Here is a 17384-nt window from a genome sequence, read left to right on the forward strand (position 1 = left end):
GACTTTTGTGGCATAGTTTTGCGTAGCTACTACAGAAGGTTTTTTCATGTTTTCAGCCAATGCATCACTACTTTGCCTTCAATAAGGTTTTCCTGGTCTGCTAAATCTAGCATCATATCTAGATCCTACTTTAGGAAGTTGAGTAATTCTTGCTAAATTTCTGAACCTACCCTCACATTACCCTGTTCTGGGTGATAATGACAATCCAAAACCATAGAGTTGATCTTCTTCATATCTCCAGTGCGGTATCTTGCAGGGTATCCACCAGCCTTTAGGAAACCCAAGCCCTTGAGTTTCATTCCTTAAGAGTTAAGACCCTATTTATTTATAGTACCACAAGGTTTCATTTTCAGATCTTAAAAGTTTCATTGCCATGCTGCTTAGGGAAATTAGTAGTTGCATTCAATAAGGATTTGGGATGGAAAATGACAATCAATATCCTAAAATTTCAGACAAATCTGATAGCTGATAGAAAAAACCAACTAATGCTACTGTTTATGTGGTTCCCAACCACCTGTGGTGCACTTTTATTGGTGGTTCATAGCAACCTAAGCAGCCTGCATTTTTACTAATGGTCCACAGAATCCTATGCTGCACCGTATCTGTATTCTTTGTGAAGATTATTATTTGTTTCCTTCAGGTTAGGTTGTTGCCGTTATGATATTTTGAATTGCAGGTTAATTTCTCTGCTGCTATTTCATTTGTTGCTTTCTAAATTTATTCTCTTCTGTTGATGTTGATGATTGGTGTGCTCAAATTGATATGGCTACTGGAATGAAGTCCTCTCTATGGTCATTTGTATCTACAACTACTATATGTGTTAAAGATTGGAACATATGTTTTTCTAGTTCCAAGTTGGAGTCTTTGGTATATATGCTCCAGCAATTGAGGGAAAACCTGAATACTGTACCAGGAGAGGAGAGTATATGCATTCATTAGAGAGTGGGTGGTCATGTTGAGTCAGATTCTAAGTCATTGGTATTTACTTTAGTTATATTTGTTTGTAGTTGTCTTTTAGTATGACAGGGGGTGAAGGTAGGCCATAATAGCATTGGGCTATAGGATTCCTCCCCGCACACCCCCTCCCTGGCCCAATTTCTCTTCTCTTCGTTGTAGATTCTGGTTGGTGATATCTAACTTTGTTACAAAAGCCCTTGTTAGTGGTCTTCAATTCTACAGCAGACATTTTAACTCCTTTCTTCATTCCCTTACTTTTAAGTCTAAACAATTTCTTCCCATTATCTCCTGCCAGTTTTAATCAGGTCTATCTGTCCCTCACCCATTTTTTCACTCCCCCCCCCCCCCTCTTCTGGCTCCTGGGTTGGTTCAGATTCAGGTTCAGGTAAATGATGGGTCATAAGGTTCTGACCATCATAGCCAGGAACCCATAAAACCTGATTCAATGCCATATGTAAATCTTTATTCTGAGCATACCAGCTGTGGATGCCAATTTCCATAAACCAAGACAGATTTAATCTAAAGAAGAAGCATGCAGATGTCTTTGTGGGCTTGCCTGAGTAGTGCCTTTCCCTCCTCCTCTATAATCAGAACCTTTGGTTCCATTTCCAGCCAGAGTACGCACAGTCTCGTTGACAAAATCAATCTCCCTACAGAAGCAAGGGGAAGATGTTTAAATAAATCATTATATATTCATTAAAAGAAATGATCTAAAATGTGTTGCGTGATATTCAGACTTCAAGGGGAGCAAGTAATACATATGGAGAAATCAAATCACTGGGTGCTTGTTTCTTTCCAACTTTTAAACCAATTATGTAATTTGGCTTCTTATGGAGGACTGGTTAACATATAGATGCTTAATGAGTAGCTAAAAAGTCCTACCACATGTTATCAGCATAAATACCTTCATCCAAATTAAAACAAGTATCCGAAAGTTTAAACTGTTAGGAAGGGCACATGGAAATGTATATCAACCACCCCAGCGCATGTTTAGACCCACCCAGACACATACAGATCTACATATGACACCAACATGTGGCACTCAGGGCAAAGGGTATAGTAGCACAATAGTGCACTCCCCAGCACCTACTAAGGATTGAACCATAGTTGTCATGGCATCTCAGCAAACCAAGGCATTTGAGAGGCCAAAAAGCAAGGCGACAGCAACAATCATGGTTGCCATGGACCTTAGCAAACCAAGGCATTGAAGAGGGTTAGAAAACAAGGTGACATGTAGGCACTGCTCTTGACAACCTTTATTTCCAAAGGTCAAGCTGTTAGGAAGGATGCAGAACGATGTACATCAATAGCCTATGAGTAGTGGATGTAAACAAGTTCGTAGAAGCCTATGAGTAGTGGATGTAAACAAGTTCTCCTCTACGAATCAATAGCCTATCAGTACCCGTCCTACTCCTACCTGATTCATATTGGAAATAACTAACTGTCTCAATGTTTTTACCTTCAGTAGAATTAGAAATACAATCATAATGATTTTGGATTTTCGTGTGAAAAGCCTCAAAGAAATTGATGAAGAACATGATCATAATTTCTTTAAAAAAAGACACTAAATATAATTGCCTTTGATTTATTTGGTCTCCCTTGTTCTCTCCCCCAAGTGGCTTTAAGATTTTCATTGGTCAAAACCGATTTATAGACATAAAACATATATTGAAAAGCTTGAATATACCTCAAGGCATGATTTTCAGTGTCTGCAACATACAGCAGATTTTTCTTTGGGTTGTATGCCAGTCCCTACAACAAAGACATATTAAGATTTTTATGTAACCAACATGAAAAGCATGATTACGGAATTCGTATGCAAACGTACATCCCTGAGTTGAATACATCTTTAAATCATATTTTCAGGTGGTTGCCACTTGACAATAACACTTACCTGAGGATGATTGAAGGCAGCATCTTCAAATGTACCATCCCTTAAAGACTCTTCTCCAGTACTACCAATTTGAGCAATAAAATTCCCATCGAGGTCTGTTACTACCTAACTTCCATAATGACAAGGTGAAGCACTATATAAGATATTCTAAAGAAAAATTGTCAAGAAATTTAATAAAGGTTTCCATTCACCAAAAAAAAAAAAAAAAAGGAAAACATAAAAGGTACTTTGAAGAGGTACAATAGTAACATACACGACTATATAGATGTTCTTTTCATTATTTGTTAAAACAAAAATTTTTATTGATTATAATACTGTGATGTATCAACGCATTTTGACACACCACACATACACAGACAATTGAGGAAAGGTTTTCGAGGAAGCTAATCCAGAGAAGCTTCCTGATGAAGGATTGAGGGATCAGAATTAAGAACCCAACCAGTCCCAAACGATCCCAATCAGGATCAGAGTCTAGATCTCCCAATCCAAGCAGTGAAGCAACTGAAGCCTTAGTTGAAGTTAAGGCAGAACCATAGTTGCCATGGCATCTATGCAACCTTAGGCACCTGGAGAGGTCCAAACTCGAACTCATGGCCCCAAAGGCACCCAAGGCATACATTAGACTAGATCCACCAACCCTTCTATCGTTGTTCTCTATATGTATTCTCTATTTTAAGCCATGTGGAGGCCTGATTCCTAGTTCCTAGGCAGTTCCCCAAACATGTGTATGTCAAGCAGGCACCAAATGTCTTTATATATGTGTGTGTGTGTGTGTGTGTGTGTGTATATAAATATATAAGATGTATATTTGTACAAGTTCTATTCTGTAAGTGAATTTGCATAGAAGTCAGCATCTCAAAGAAGACCAGAAATTTAAAATTTTTGAAAGAGCGAAAGAAATTTACAAGTATATGTGCATTATGGAGAAAATTTCCAGTAAAGGATCAGAAATTAATAACGAAGTTTCTATGGGCTGTTTTGGTAAGATTTCTGTCTCAATCTTGGGTGGGTGATTTCTATTTTGGAAATTGTTAGGTTTGATAGTTGGACCTTATTTCAGTGATGTAGAATCTAGAGGAACTGAACTTCTGAAATAACTGAGGGGTTGTTTTGGAAGTTCAATTTCACTTGATCATGGTTTGAGTTCTATGTCTCGACCCAGATCTCGGGAGATCTCATGAGATCTTGGCTGAGATCCGTAAAAATCCTGCTCAATTCAAATGAAATCAAGGAACCATCTCCTTGAGTTTTAGGGCTCAAATAGGGCTGAAATTTGGTACTTAATTTTTTTTTTTTTTTTGGATGAATAAAAAATATGTTAAACGAAGGAAAACAAGAGATCAAGGCCTTTAAGCAAAAGGCTGAAAAGGAGAATTGAGACCCAAGGATACAACAATGAACAAGAGTTAACTAAAATCAATGACTAAGTCATTATGGAGTCTGATAGGTCCCTAGTATCACGAGTCTACATTCAACAGCGAAAGCAAATCCCTAAATTCTAGGGAAGGAAATGATTGGCAGATTTGAAGAGTCCTATTGTATTCAGGTTACTTTTTAGGATTAGATTGAAGAGTCATATTACATTCAAGTTACTTCTGAAGAGTCCTATTCGAATTCAGGTTACTTTTGAAGAGTCCTATTCGAATTGGGATGATTCTGTTAATTAATACTGTAGGAACGTAATTGCTATAAATATGGGGAAGGAAGAATAGAAGAGACATGTTTTGAGCATTGAGAAAGTTTATGTGAGAGCTATTGCTCTTGGGTAGCCGTAGGAATCACCTACTGCTGGTAGAATGTATTGTTTCTTATTCAACTTTTATTCAAAGTTCCTTTTTTCTTCTTGAGTTATTCCACCTTGTTAAGTAGCCTCATTCAGGTACCTAACAAATGGTATCAGAGCTGTAACAATCCAGGGAGGTGATGGCATTACCTTTGTTTTCTGGTGAAGGAGGAGTTCAGAGATGGATTTTAGAGGTTCTTCTCTTTTCTTTGGGAGAACCAGATCGAGAAAGAGCAGTGGTTGGGGGTGGCGATCCAACACTCAGAAGGAGAGGCACTTGATCTGGATCTATCACAAGAATTGGACGGCATTTTCTTGGATGGGATTCAAAGAAGCCCCGAGGTGTGAGTTTAGCGCGACGGAGACAACCAACATCAAATTTGGAGATAGACAACAACAAGGGTGTTGAGAAGTATCGAATGAAGGATGAAGTAATCGCCGGCTACGGAAGTCACGCATCACCAAACGTGGAACAAAAAGATGAAGATAGGATTGAGTGAAGATAGCTACCGGACCAGAGTGGAGGAGCAATATTCTGCTATAAAATCGAGATGCAGTGAAGTGAAGAAGCATAGAAAGACGCCGGAGTACAATCGACGGCAAGTTGGCGGCGGCTAAAAATTCTATTCGCAGGAAAGGAAGAAGACGATGGAGTATTAGGGTTTTTGGGGTTCGTTCGGTTCACCTCAAACCGGTTTGTGGGTTTGGTCCAATCCCTATGAGCCAAAGATTGTGTTATTTGGGCCTCAATCGGTTATGTTTCCTCTCAAACTTAAGGCCCAAACAAACCCGACACAAAGACTGGGCCGCTAGACCCCCAAAGAAACCCCCTTGGGTCAAGCCCACTCCATTAAACCCCAATGAGAAGAGATTTTCAGATTTTCACCTTGAGGACAAGGTGAAACCGTTGGAGGGGAGTATTGATAGGTCCCTAGTATCACGAGTCTACATTCACACAATAAAGCAAATCCCTAAATTCTAGGGAAGGAAATGATTGGCAGATTTGAAGAGTCCTATTGTATTCAGGTTACTTTTTAGGATTAGATTGAAGAGTCATATTACATTCAAGTTACTGAAGAGTCCTATTCGAATTCAGAGTTACTTTTGAAGAGTCCTATTCGAATTGGGATGATTTCATTAATTAATACTCGTAGGAACGTAATTGTTATAAATATGGGGAAGGAAGAATAGAAGAGACATGTTTTGAGCATTGAGAAAGTTTATGTGAGAGCTATTGCTCTTGGGTAGCCGTAGGAATCACCTACTGCTGGTAGAATGTATTGTTTCTTATTCAACTTTTATTCAAAGTTCCTTTTTTCTTCTTGAGTTATTCCACCTTGTTAAGTAGCCTCAATGTCTAAGTCATTATGGAGTCTAACATATATTACAATCATTTTCAAAATATAAGTATTTCCATGTTTTTTACTTTTAATTTCTTCAGAAAATATTTTTTTGTTTAAAAATTCAAAAAATAAACTAATAACAGAAAAATAGTTTCTGTTCCATGAAACTATAGACCGAGCAAAGATATTCAAATACATTTAATCCACACTCAAACACCTAATGTAGAACATATTATTTGAACAAACAAGAAATTGGGGAAGAAAACTCACCTTCCTTAAAGAATGGTTTCAAAATCATTTGATTCTTGTTGAATACTTGTTGTAAATGAGCTAAGTAGAGTGTTGCCGCAGAACGCAGTGTAGGGGAAGATCCAATAGTTTTAAGGCAAAAATCCAGTCAAACATGGAAGAACAGCAAGAAGGGGTCGAGAGGAGCCAAAACGAAACATCTCGTCTCAACTCGATGAGAGGGGGCATAAAAAGGGCTAAGTCAAGCCTCTGGGTTTCGCAAGGGATCTTAACTCGGTATTTCAAAATATCAAGATCTTGGCAAAATCTTGCAAGGCCTCGAACCATTCACTTGATTACTCTCACAAGATTTATTTGATAGGCAAAGCAGTAAGCTCATCTTAAAAATAAAACATCACTCTCTTCTTTTTCCACTAGTGGTCTCATCATCATGATGCCACCATTGCCATCACCTCCCATGACCACCATTGCCCTGTCATCACCCCATTGCCACAACCACCACCATGGGCACTATCCCACCACCACACCCACCACTACCACTGTCATCACTCTTATGATCGCCAACACCACTGTCGTCACTCCCATGACCACCACTGCTATCTCTCCTATCCTGCTGCTACCACCACTGATATAGAACCTTGGCAGAAACAACCAGCTTCAGATGGACCAAAACTGGGCCAAGTCATTCCAGCCTAGTGGGTCTTCTAAAAAGACCAAAAAGACACCAAAACACTGTTCATGTGAACAGTGTCATAGCTGATGGAGATTTTATTCTTGGGAGATCTAGAAGCTTAGTTTAGCTTCTATTTTAGTAATCATATTTATTGGTTTCTAATTTGCATTTTATTTATAAAACCTAGTTTCTAATTTCAGTTTAGCTTCCATTTTAGTTCTGACGTAATTGCTGAGAAGATCCATTCCTAACAAAGTGGTTTCTACTCAGAATTAGTAGTTTCTGTATATTGTAAAGCTTTGGCTGAAGCCCTTTCATTGCAATTGAAAAAAGGCTGTTAGAGAATTCAGATATTGAGGCCTGTTTCCACTGTTTACAGAGTAATCCATCTTAAATGGATGAGATAGCTGTGGATGAGAGACCCTGGCCTAGATAACCCATCCCCCTAACCCCACTCTTCTTTTACCCATCTTTTTACTTATCCTCTTATGTTCTTCTTCCACATGCATAGAAGGAATTAAAAAACAAATAAACAAATAAACAAATAAATAAATAAAAATAAGAAAGAAAGAAAGAAAGAAAAGAAGGCAAAAGGATTTAGGTATTTAATTTGGTCTTCGTTATTGTACTGATCCTGGCTGCGATTTCCCCTGTTCGAGGCCAACTTTGCATTGACCACCCTTCCTAAAAAATAATAGTGAATGTATTCTCCAAAATTGAACCAGCATATGGATTTTTAATTCTTGAAATATTTCATATTGATATACATAAACAACTTTGAATTTTTACCCCAAAAAAATCTATTTGTTGATCGTTTCATGAGATCAATTGAAAATTAAAATAGAAATTATACCAAACCTGGCCTAAAAGAAATTCTGAAATTTGACCATGTTTAGATGAATTTATGAAATCTATGTTTTATTCCAAGATAGTGGAAAAAATGTATTCAATTTAAGGTAAGTCAAAAAACTCACAATGCGGTTATGGTTACTATCAGAGATAAACAGCCTATTGTTCAAGACATCAACTGCTAGCTTCCCTGGAAACTTCAAAGGAGAAGTCAAAAGACGGGGATCATTATCTTTCTCCAAAGAGAGAGGAATAGGAGTGTTGTCTAACATCTTCCTTTCACCATAAAACAGAAGAGCTGCCTCCACAAAATCATCAAGATCCTGAAATGTAAATTTTTTTCCCTTTTAAGTTTCTTCCAAGCAAACAAAAAATTGAGAACCATAATGTAGATAATTAAATAGCAATAAATACTAACAGACTAATGACCATTAATATTTACAAGTATTCATCCACAAAAAATATATGCACAAGCACTTATTGAAAAGCTACAGCCAAAAGAAACACATTAAGATAACCAAGAAAACAACATTTCAATTAAAATAATTGCTAGAAAAATGCTAAATACATCATGCACTATGTAACCCCCCACCCCCATGTCCTGGAAAAGAGAGCGAAAAAGAAATCTTCTAGGAGTACCACAAACTCAGACCAATGTTTCTTCTTTAGAACGTCCATATTCTGTTCAGGGGAGATCCTGCATGCATGGAACATCATGGCTGATTTCCTTTGGAATTTGAAGTCATCACATGGACTGTTTCCATTATTTTTCATTATTCATGTTTGAAAGTCAGGAATTACCCATTTAACATGATTTTGATATCATGGAAGTGAACTTAAATCTTTCCCAAGAAAGATCTTGTGATTGAGCCATACTGAATGGCTATAGCCCATTTATTATGGATTCTGTCAAATTCTATTAAGGAAATTATTAATTAGAAGTTATCTGTTTCTTAAGGTTATATTTTGTTTCCTAAGGAATATTTGAAGCACTCAAGAGATTCTACTAAATTGTAATTGGACTCATATACAAAGAGATGCAGCAACAATTTTTTGGGCTGGCCCAAACCCATTGGGAGATCCATATGAAGATCTGTTAAAACAACCACCACGAAATAACAAATTGAAATAGAAACAAAACCAAAACACAGAGATTTAACATGCTTCGCACACCAATGTGGTATGCTACATCCACGGGCGAAGATGAAGAGATCTTCACTATGTGGAAGAAGAATAGAAGGAGATCTCACAACCAAGCGCCCAAAGGGGGAGGAGTCCAGAAAGTTTTGAGTTCGCTGGATCGAACTAAGCAAACCTATATGCAATTATGCCTAATACCCTCAGAGTATTTTAATCAGTATATCTAAGATAAACAGACGCAAAACACGAGGCCTACAGGGCTCCTGCATACTTACATTGAACCAACCGAGACTTATGGCCAAGCCCGCTCTAGAAGTTGCACTGCAAAGCAGGGATGCTTTCTGCATTTCCTTTTGGGCCAAGGAATGCCTTTCTGTTTACTCTCAACCAGATTTCAACTCTTTTTGAGATCTAAATGCATGGATGCAACACTAGAATGATATGCAAGGTCATGTGAAAATTTTAAAATTTTCGAGGAGTAACCCAACCAAATCAATGGTCTTTGTCTCTTTAGGCCAAGAGAGGCTTACATCAATAGACTCATCTGGTACCTCTGCAACCTTGCCGGTACAACGAGACTTACATTCACTGCCCTTCACGGCTCTGCTGAGGCCTTTACCCAGTCCTTGACTATTATAGCCTATTCCTCTGGCTTTATCAGATAGGGTCCTTTAACTCTACTCTTTCTTTAAGATTCAAACAGACTTTCAGACCGTCAGGCACCTCACCGACTATTCCACGGGGTTATAAATAGTCATCTGAACTTCTGAATAATTCTTAGGATTATTTAACATCAGCTTTCGTAACAGTGTTTCACCAATTCTAGGTAGCACTGGAGTTGGGTCTCTTTCAACCTGTACTCAACTGCGCATACACCTAGCCTCGGTTATTATTGAAACTACTCATCTAGGATTATTGATGGAATATGCAGATATTCCTACATGTATGCAATGGTGGCCGTCACCAAGAACAGAGGCACTACTGTAGGCATGTTCCACGGTTATCCACCTCGAATATGCATGCAAAATGATATGAAATACATAATTACTCCATTACTACAAGCCCATATCTTAAAAGAAATAAGGAGAGAAACTTACAGAAGAAGACTCAGTCTTCCTACGCTTGGATCTTCTACAGATTAGTGCAATATTGGAATAAGGTACTTCATAAACATTAGCTAGATATTACAAACTTACAACCTTTCGACACCTTCCTACTTAAAACAGATACATTACTCAAACGCAAATGTTCCTTATATAGACATCGGAACTCAAAAAACATAAAAAGTAATTTGATAAAAGATAAAAGGATAAAAGAGAATCTTATATGAACGATGATTCGTTCAGTTCAGATTTTCTTATCCTAAAGTCACATCGCAGCTTTTGATGACGTCATCATGGCGTCAGCAGTATCTTTGACGTCAGCAACAATGTCAGCATCATCTTTGCAACGTCAGCTGTAACGCCAGCAGTGTCTTTAGACAATTACTGTTCCTACTTCAAAATCTTCTGATGCGAGACTGATGATTTCTTCAATAGTCTCGTTGAACTTAAGAGGTTGATCTTCTATCATGTCAATGATGCGGGCACGACTTTTCCTCATAGCTTTCTTTGTTATCTTATCTTCATGCTTTTTCTCATATTTTTTGAGAAAGCAAGTAACCTTCTTATTTTTCTTCAACTTCCGTCCAATTATCTGGCCATATCTGTTTACCCACCTTGGAATGAGGAGATCTCCAAGTTCAGCAATTATTATTCTTCTAAACCTCCTGTTGTACTCATCTCTTCTGGGGAATCTTCTACGAGCCATCTGATTTTGAAGAATTGGATGAACTGGGTCCACCATCTTCCGCTGTTATTAGCTCTTTAACTTTCACCATCATTTCGTCAATAGATTTTATGTATTGTTGAATGGGTGATTCAAGAGCTTCAACAATCTGTTTTTCTTTTGAGATTTCATTTGTCTGTAAGCCAAATTCACCGTAAATGGCTAATCTGTCTATAAGCATAAAAAACAGAGGAGTTCATATCTTAATTCTTAGGTTTGCATAGTTCAATCCAGTGAACTTAAAACTTTCTGGACTCCTCCCCCTCCTTCATATTGGTATCAGAGCAGTTACGATTTCTGTGACTGTGTAAGTAGTAGTATTGAATTGCATAATTACAACATGAAACAAGCCTTTAGTTTTATTTGATGTATTACATTAACCAAAGGTTTTTTATGCTTATAGATAGATTAGCCATTTACAATGAATTTGGATTACGGACAAGTTTTATGAAAGATTATTATAAGTCTTTTGTTAGATTTATAATTTATAGTAAAGATTCAGATTTACATAAGCTTCCTGATGAAGTAAAAGATATTATTTTTGAAAAATGTCTAGATAATTATCAAAATATTCATTTTGATTTAGATCCTTACGTGCAAAGATATATAGCTACAGGATGGAAGTATACCTTACCAACTCTTGAAAGATGTTTAGGATAATTATTTGGAAGAAATGATTGATTATATTTCTTTCATAATCATTGTCATGATAAAACAATTTCTTATGTTAAAAATATTTGAAGAAATTGTTGATGAGATATGTTATAGGTATGAAATAGGTCGTGAAGATTTCTATTTCAGCGAATAAGATTCCGATTATTCCCTTTAGATTATGGAGATAATAATGAAATTACAGATACCGAAAATTGGTATAATGATGACTGATCTAAAAAGATTAGATTATCTTGGTCTTGAAGTTTCAGATAAGGTAGGACAAATTGTCACTACTATGGACAGATATAAGATCAGATGTTATTTCCAATCTATACATTTCAGGCATAGGCTGCATGTGAGAGATTCAGATGATACTAATTAAATAATTAACTCTCTCATGGATCTAATTATTAGCATGAGCCTAAGTCTTGAAGATAATTGGGGTAAGATCCAAAATACAATAGATAAAATAGCTGATATCATAGGAGATAAAAATAAGATATTAAAACAGATAAATCAAACTCTTAATTTAGTGAAAGATAATACTCAGATTCTTAAGAATCTAGATTACATAAATCATAAGATTGAAGATTATAGGAAAATAATCCTTGCCTTAGATTTATAAAAAATTCCTTCCAAAGATGAAATACGAGAATTGATCCACCAATTAAGATTAAGAGAACCTAAAGATATAGAAAGGCAAACTTTAGCAAATCTAGAAAAACTAGAAGCTGAAGCCCAAAAGATGAGCCATCAAAGGCAGCAAGAATCTGAAGAATTCAGGAAAAGAATGTCTTTGATAGATACAAAAATAGATAACCTTGAAAAGTTAACCAAAAGATTATTTAGAATATGAGTCTTTCTTGTAGTGTAGACTATATGAGAGTTATGTTGGACACAACCTTTTGGTTTGTGTAAGATTTATGGATAAAACCTCTAATAATTCTACACTTAAGTTTAATGTCCAGATGGATGATGTTATCCAAGGAATAGCATCAAAACATATAGCTTTACAGAAACCAGCCATGATTGATCCAATAAAATTGGCAGGATTAGAATGGGATGTCACACAACTCATCCACCAAAAAGATAATAAGGTAATTACTCCGACGGAGAATACCTTGTACCAAGATTCACAAGGTAACACTTTGCTTAGATTCCATAATTACTTGGAAACTCAACAAAGAGTATCTACAGATAGAAGAGATGAAGATAGTAATAGCATCAGATCTGAATTTGAGTAGATTTGATGGACAGAGAAAGCAGAAAACTCCGTGAAATTAGAGAAAGAGCTGTAAAAAGAGGAGATGAGAGAATGAGGTTAATGGCAGAAGATGTTCTCAAAAGACGTGGGATCGTATTTGAAGACGATATCCATAAAGAAGCTGCTGAAATTGAATCTAAATTTTTAGCAAAAACAGATGATGAGCCTACTAAAGAAGATGACACATAATCAATCCCTGAATCATCTAATTCCAGTATAAGAGTTAGAATGGATAGGCAAGATGTAGATATGAACCAGATTCCTTCTGATTTGGAAGATGTTGGTGAAGAATTAGATAAAGATAATCATGTAGGAATGAACATGCAAGGAGCCCCATATGACCCTAATAAGCCATTTGGACCAGATAATTCAGATATGAAGTTTGGAGACAAACCTAGATTGAAGATAGAAAAACTAGATTATGATCTTGAAAAGATTGGACCAGGAGATATAATTAGGCCTCGTGGAAGAGAAATGCCTGTAGAACCTCCAATTAGATTAGGATTAGACTCCATCACAGGAACATGAAGGTTACTAAACCTAGGACACCATGACCCTCAGAGATGGGACAGTGTCATAGATGTCTGGAAGCAGAATGTCGTTAACGTATTCTTTAAAGAAACTCGTAATTGGTCTGCAGAAGAGATGTATAGATATTTGGAAACCTTTTTAGGAGAATCCATGAAAGCTAACTTGGAAAGATTTAAAACAGAATATCCTAAAACATATAGTGGACTTGTAAGCCTAGGGGTAAACCCTTACAATTTTACAAGTTACATCCACATGATGTGTACTGGACAAGATCCCAATAGTGCACAAACGAAGGTCCAGGCTATGGCTTTAACTAACCTAGAACAGTTAAGTCTCCAAAGCTACAGATATATAAAGCCATTCCTTAAGTTGTATTAGTACTATACGAGTATAAGTGGTAATATTTTTACTAAGGAGATAATGGACAAGTTATTCAAAAAACTACCAGGACCCCTTGGAACAAAGATACAAGATAGTTGGACCCCAGTAGATGGTGATCCAGCAAAAGATAATGTGTGTATATGAATCACACATATAATTACAAAACTAGTTGAAGAATGTACCTTTATACAAATACAAAGACAGTTCCAAAGTACAGATTTCGGATTCTGTAAAGATATTTTCACTACACAAGCATTTGGTGAAAGAGATCAAGAAAATAGACCTAGGAGAAAACCAAGATATATCCAAGCTCCTAGAAGACCTCAAATAGGCTATTATGAGAAACCCAGAAAAAGATATTACCAAGAAAAAAGAAATTGGTATTTAAGAAGATCCACTAGGAAAAAGCCTTTCCTAGATCCCCAGAAACATGCTAGAAGATATAATCCCAATAGGAATTATAAGACTAGATTGGCATGTTATAATTGTGGAGATACCAGTCATTTGGTAAAAGAATGTCCCAAATTAGTTAATACAGATAGCAAAAGAGCAATGGTAGTACAAAATACCAATGAATGCTTAATTGTAGTAGATCAAGAGATGTCAGATCAAGAATCAGTATACAGCGTTGTATCAGTAGAAATACCAGGTACTCAAGAAGAAGATGACGAACCATACCCAGATTTGATTAACCAATTAGTTAATCCCTCAGTCTTACACATTAGGATGGTTAAAAATTAGTGTGAAAAGGATAAACATCTTTGGAAACACAAAGGTGGAAGATACCATATTGCTTGTTCAGGCTGTAGAAAATACCCTGGATTAGACCTAAGATATCAATGCAGAAATTGCCTTAATGAAAGATGTGTATTTTATTTAGATAATTCGGTAATTTTTGTTAAAGAAAGGGAAAGTAAAATTACTATCCCATAATTACAAGAAAAAAGAGATTCTACTAAGCTAGAACTATTACAATATGAATTAGCAATTATCAATGCTAAAATAGCTGAAGATCCAGACCCTGATATCAGATGGTTTTCTGAGGTAGCTTTGCATCCTCGAAAATCTACAAAATACAGCTTAGGATATGACATATTTATTCCATATGATTGTATCTTTGAACCCCATAAGTTAACTATCATTGAGACATTTGTTACTTATACCATCAGTAATAAGTTTGGGATGATAATCAAAGATAGATCTTATTATGCTTCACAAGGTGTGCAAATCCTTGGGGAGTACTAAATGCAGATTATACAGACCCCATAAAGGTTTGTATGATGAACCACAATAATAAAGAGATAGTTATCCCCGAAGGAGAAAATATTGCCTAAATCATAATTATACCAAATTATGGTATTGGCCCTGAAATTATGAGAAAAGGAGGTTTTGGTTCTACAAACAAACCAAGCACCTCAGCCCAGATTCTCGAAGAAATACAGCTTCCCATGTGTCAAACAAAGGAAGATTTAAAATCCATTGAGGTGGAATGCCAAGTTAAAGTTGGCAATAAGATAGTTTCCTTGATTGGAATAATAGATACGGGATGTACAATCAGTACAATGAACCCTAAATGGTTTAATGAGCCTAAGTTTTTAGTAGATATACCACCCACTATCAGTAGAGGAATAGATGGAATACCCCACACAATCGATAAGATGCTGAAAAATCCGTTAATTAGTTTCAAAACTAATTGTGGACAAAGTCAGCGGTTCCAGATGGGTAAAGTTTGTCCAAGACCCACTCCGTGGGATAACCTGCTGTGATCGTATTATCAAACCTCATACCCTAAAATCTTGTGGACCGAACATGCAAGGGTATTCACACATCAGAGAAGAAGAAGACATGATTATGGAGTTCGGCATATGCCTACTCTCCGGGATTCAGGTATGAATCCAATTTACTAAGCCTTTGGGAAGTTACAGATTTAGAAGAAGAAAGAAGAGATTACAAATACACCTGATACAAGCAACCATAGGTCTCCAAAGTACCATCGAGTGCTCGCCATACTCCAGCGATCAAAAGCCCTATATCACCTCCTTCAAGAACCAAGGATATTCAGAGCTACAGGCAATCGAACACGACGGCCATGAACGAACCTTCAAGAGAGCTCCAAGAAAACCCGTAGAACAGAGAGAAATCTCAAAATGAAAAAAAGATTTGCATATTACCCCCCTGAACCAACCCAGCCTTCTAATAAACAATAGGCCTGGAACCAAATGAACCCAATCGGTTCGGTTCATGACTAAAGCAGTACAAATACCAGATTACCCATAACAATCTCCCCCTTAATCTGTACACCCAAAATGACTATAGTGAGCTGGATGCGACCGTCATCATCCAAGTATACCTGCACACACAAGACAAAAGAAAACCATAGTACAAAGCAAATAAAATATGCAAAATACCTAGACACACACTAACCATGCAACACTAATGACTCCATGCAGATACACCATGCAACAGATCGCACTGTGAGAGAAAACCCTAAACATAACTCATAACTCATAACTCACTCATATAACTATGAAGAGCACACATGCACACACCAGGCAAATATCTTATAACTGAGACAAACAGAGAAAAAGTTATAAAAATTTGGGCAGCATCTCCCCTAAAACTGCAACAAATGCAAAACCTGATAAACAATCAAATAACAACAAGACACACACCACAATCCAAAAAACAAATAATATACAACTCAAAACTACAAAACATATGTACTAAAAGACAACATCACCAATTCCCAACAAATCAAGACAATGTAGAAATTTAGAAAGAGGCAATGACTTAGTACCACAGTCTGCAGGATTATGCTCAGTACTTACCTTTTCAACTAAAAGTGAACCATCAGTTATTTTATCCCTGAGAAAGAAGTATTTAATGTCTATATGTTTGGTTCTGTCATGATAAACAGGATTCTTACATAAAAAGATAGCACTCTGATTATCAATAAAGACAACAGGTTTAATCTTCAAAATACCAAGTTCACACAACAAACCATTCAACCATATACTCTCTTTAACACATTCGGATGCAAGCAACAAGCTCGACCTCGGTAGTAGACAAAGCAACTATAGGCTGTTGTTGCACCTTCCAACCGATGCAATTACCGGATAACGAAAGAAATAGGAAGATAATGATTTCTGTTATCTACATTATCGGCATAATCCGAGTCAAGATATCCTTCAAGAATAAGATCACCAGGTGTGGACTTGAACACTAAACCTTTATGAACAGTACCTCTCAAATACCTTAAGAGCCACTTGAGAGCAAGCCAATGTTCTTTACCAGGATTAGACATAAACCTACTCAGTACACTAACAGCATGAGCAATATCAGGTCTAGTACATATCATGAGATACATAAGAGAACCTAAAAGACTAGAATAAGGGATCTTTGACATTTCACTTTTTTCAAAGTTATTCTTAGGACAATGATCATTCGAAAGTTTAAAATGTGCAGCTAAAGGAACATTTACATGTTTACAATTAAGCATGTTAAACTTCTCAAGCACCTTCAATAAATATAACCTCTGACCAATGAACATAGTATCCTCCCCCTTATCCCTATAAATCTCAATCCCTAAAATTTTCTTGGCTGTCCCAAGATCCTTCATCTCAAATTCATATTTCAGCTTGTTCTTAACATCTTGAATAAGACTAGAATCAACACAAGCAATCAATATATCATCAACATAAAGTATAAGATACAACACTGTTGGTAATACTCCATATATATCAATATTGTTTAATTGACGGGGGAAAGATTCCTTACCTGAATTCGCTTTTCCTTTTATGAAGTATTCGCAGCGGAAGTCTAGATCCACGTTCTCGTTC

General features: G+C 36.6%; 1 protein-coding gene across 1 annotated transcript in view; it reads right to left on the reverse strand.

Moving 5' to 3' along the window:
- Positions 1-17384, reverse strand: part of LOC149008534 (haloacid dehalogenase-like hydrolase family protein) — a 161345-nt gene that overhangs the window by 46361 nt on the left and 97600 nt on the right. Inside the window, exons 16-19 of the mRNA XM_089166055.1 lie at positions 7874-8071; positions 2852-2956; positions 2645-2709; positions 1519-1607 (exon numbers count right to left, since the gene is read on the reverse strand). Of these exons, the coding sequence (XP_089022181.1) occupies positions 1519-1607; positions 2645-2709; positions 2852-2956; positions 7874-8071 (457 nt within the window). The remainder of the gene's footprint in view (positions 1-1518; positions 1608-2644; positions 2710-2851; positions 2957-7873; positions 8072-17384) is intronic.

This window comes from Hakea prostrata, chromosome 8 (assembly GCF_041222555.1).
Source record: "Hakea prostrata isolate BN-2017 chromosome 8, UWA_Hpros_2, whole genome shotgun sequence".
Lineage (NCBI taxonomy): Eukaryota > Viridiplantae > Streptophyta > Magnoliopsida > Proteales > Proteaceae > Hakea > Hakea prostrata.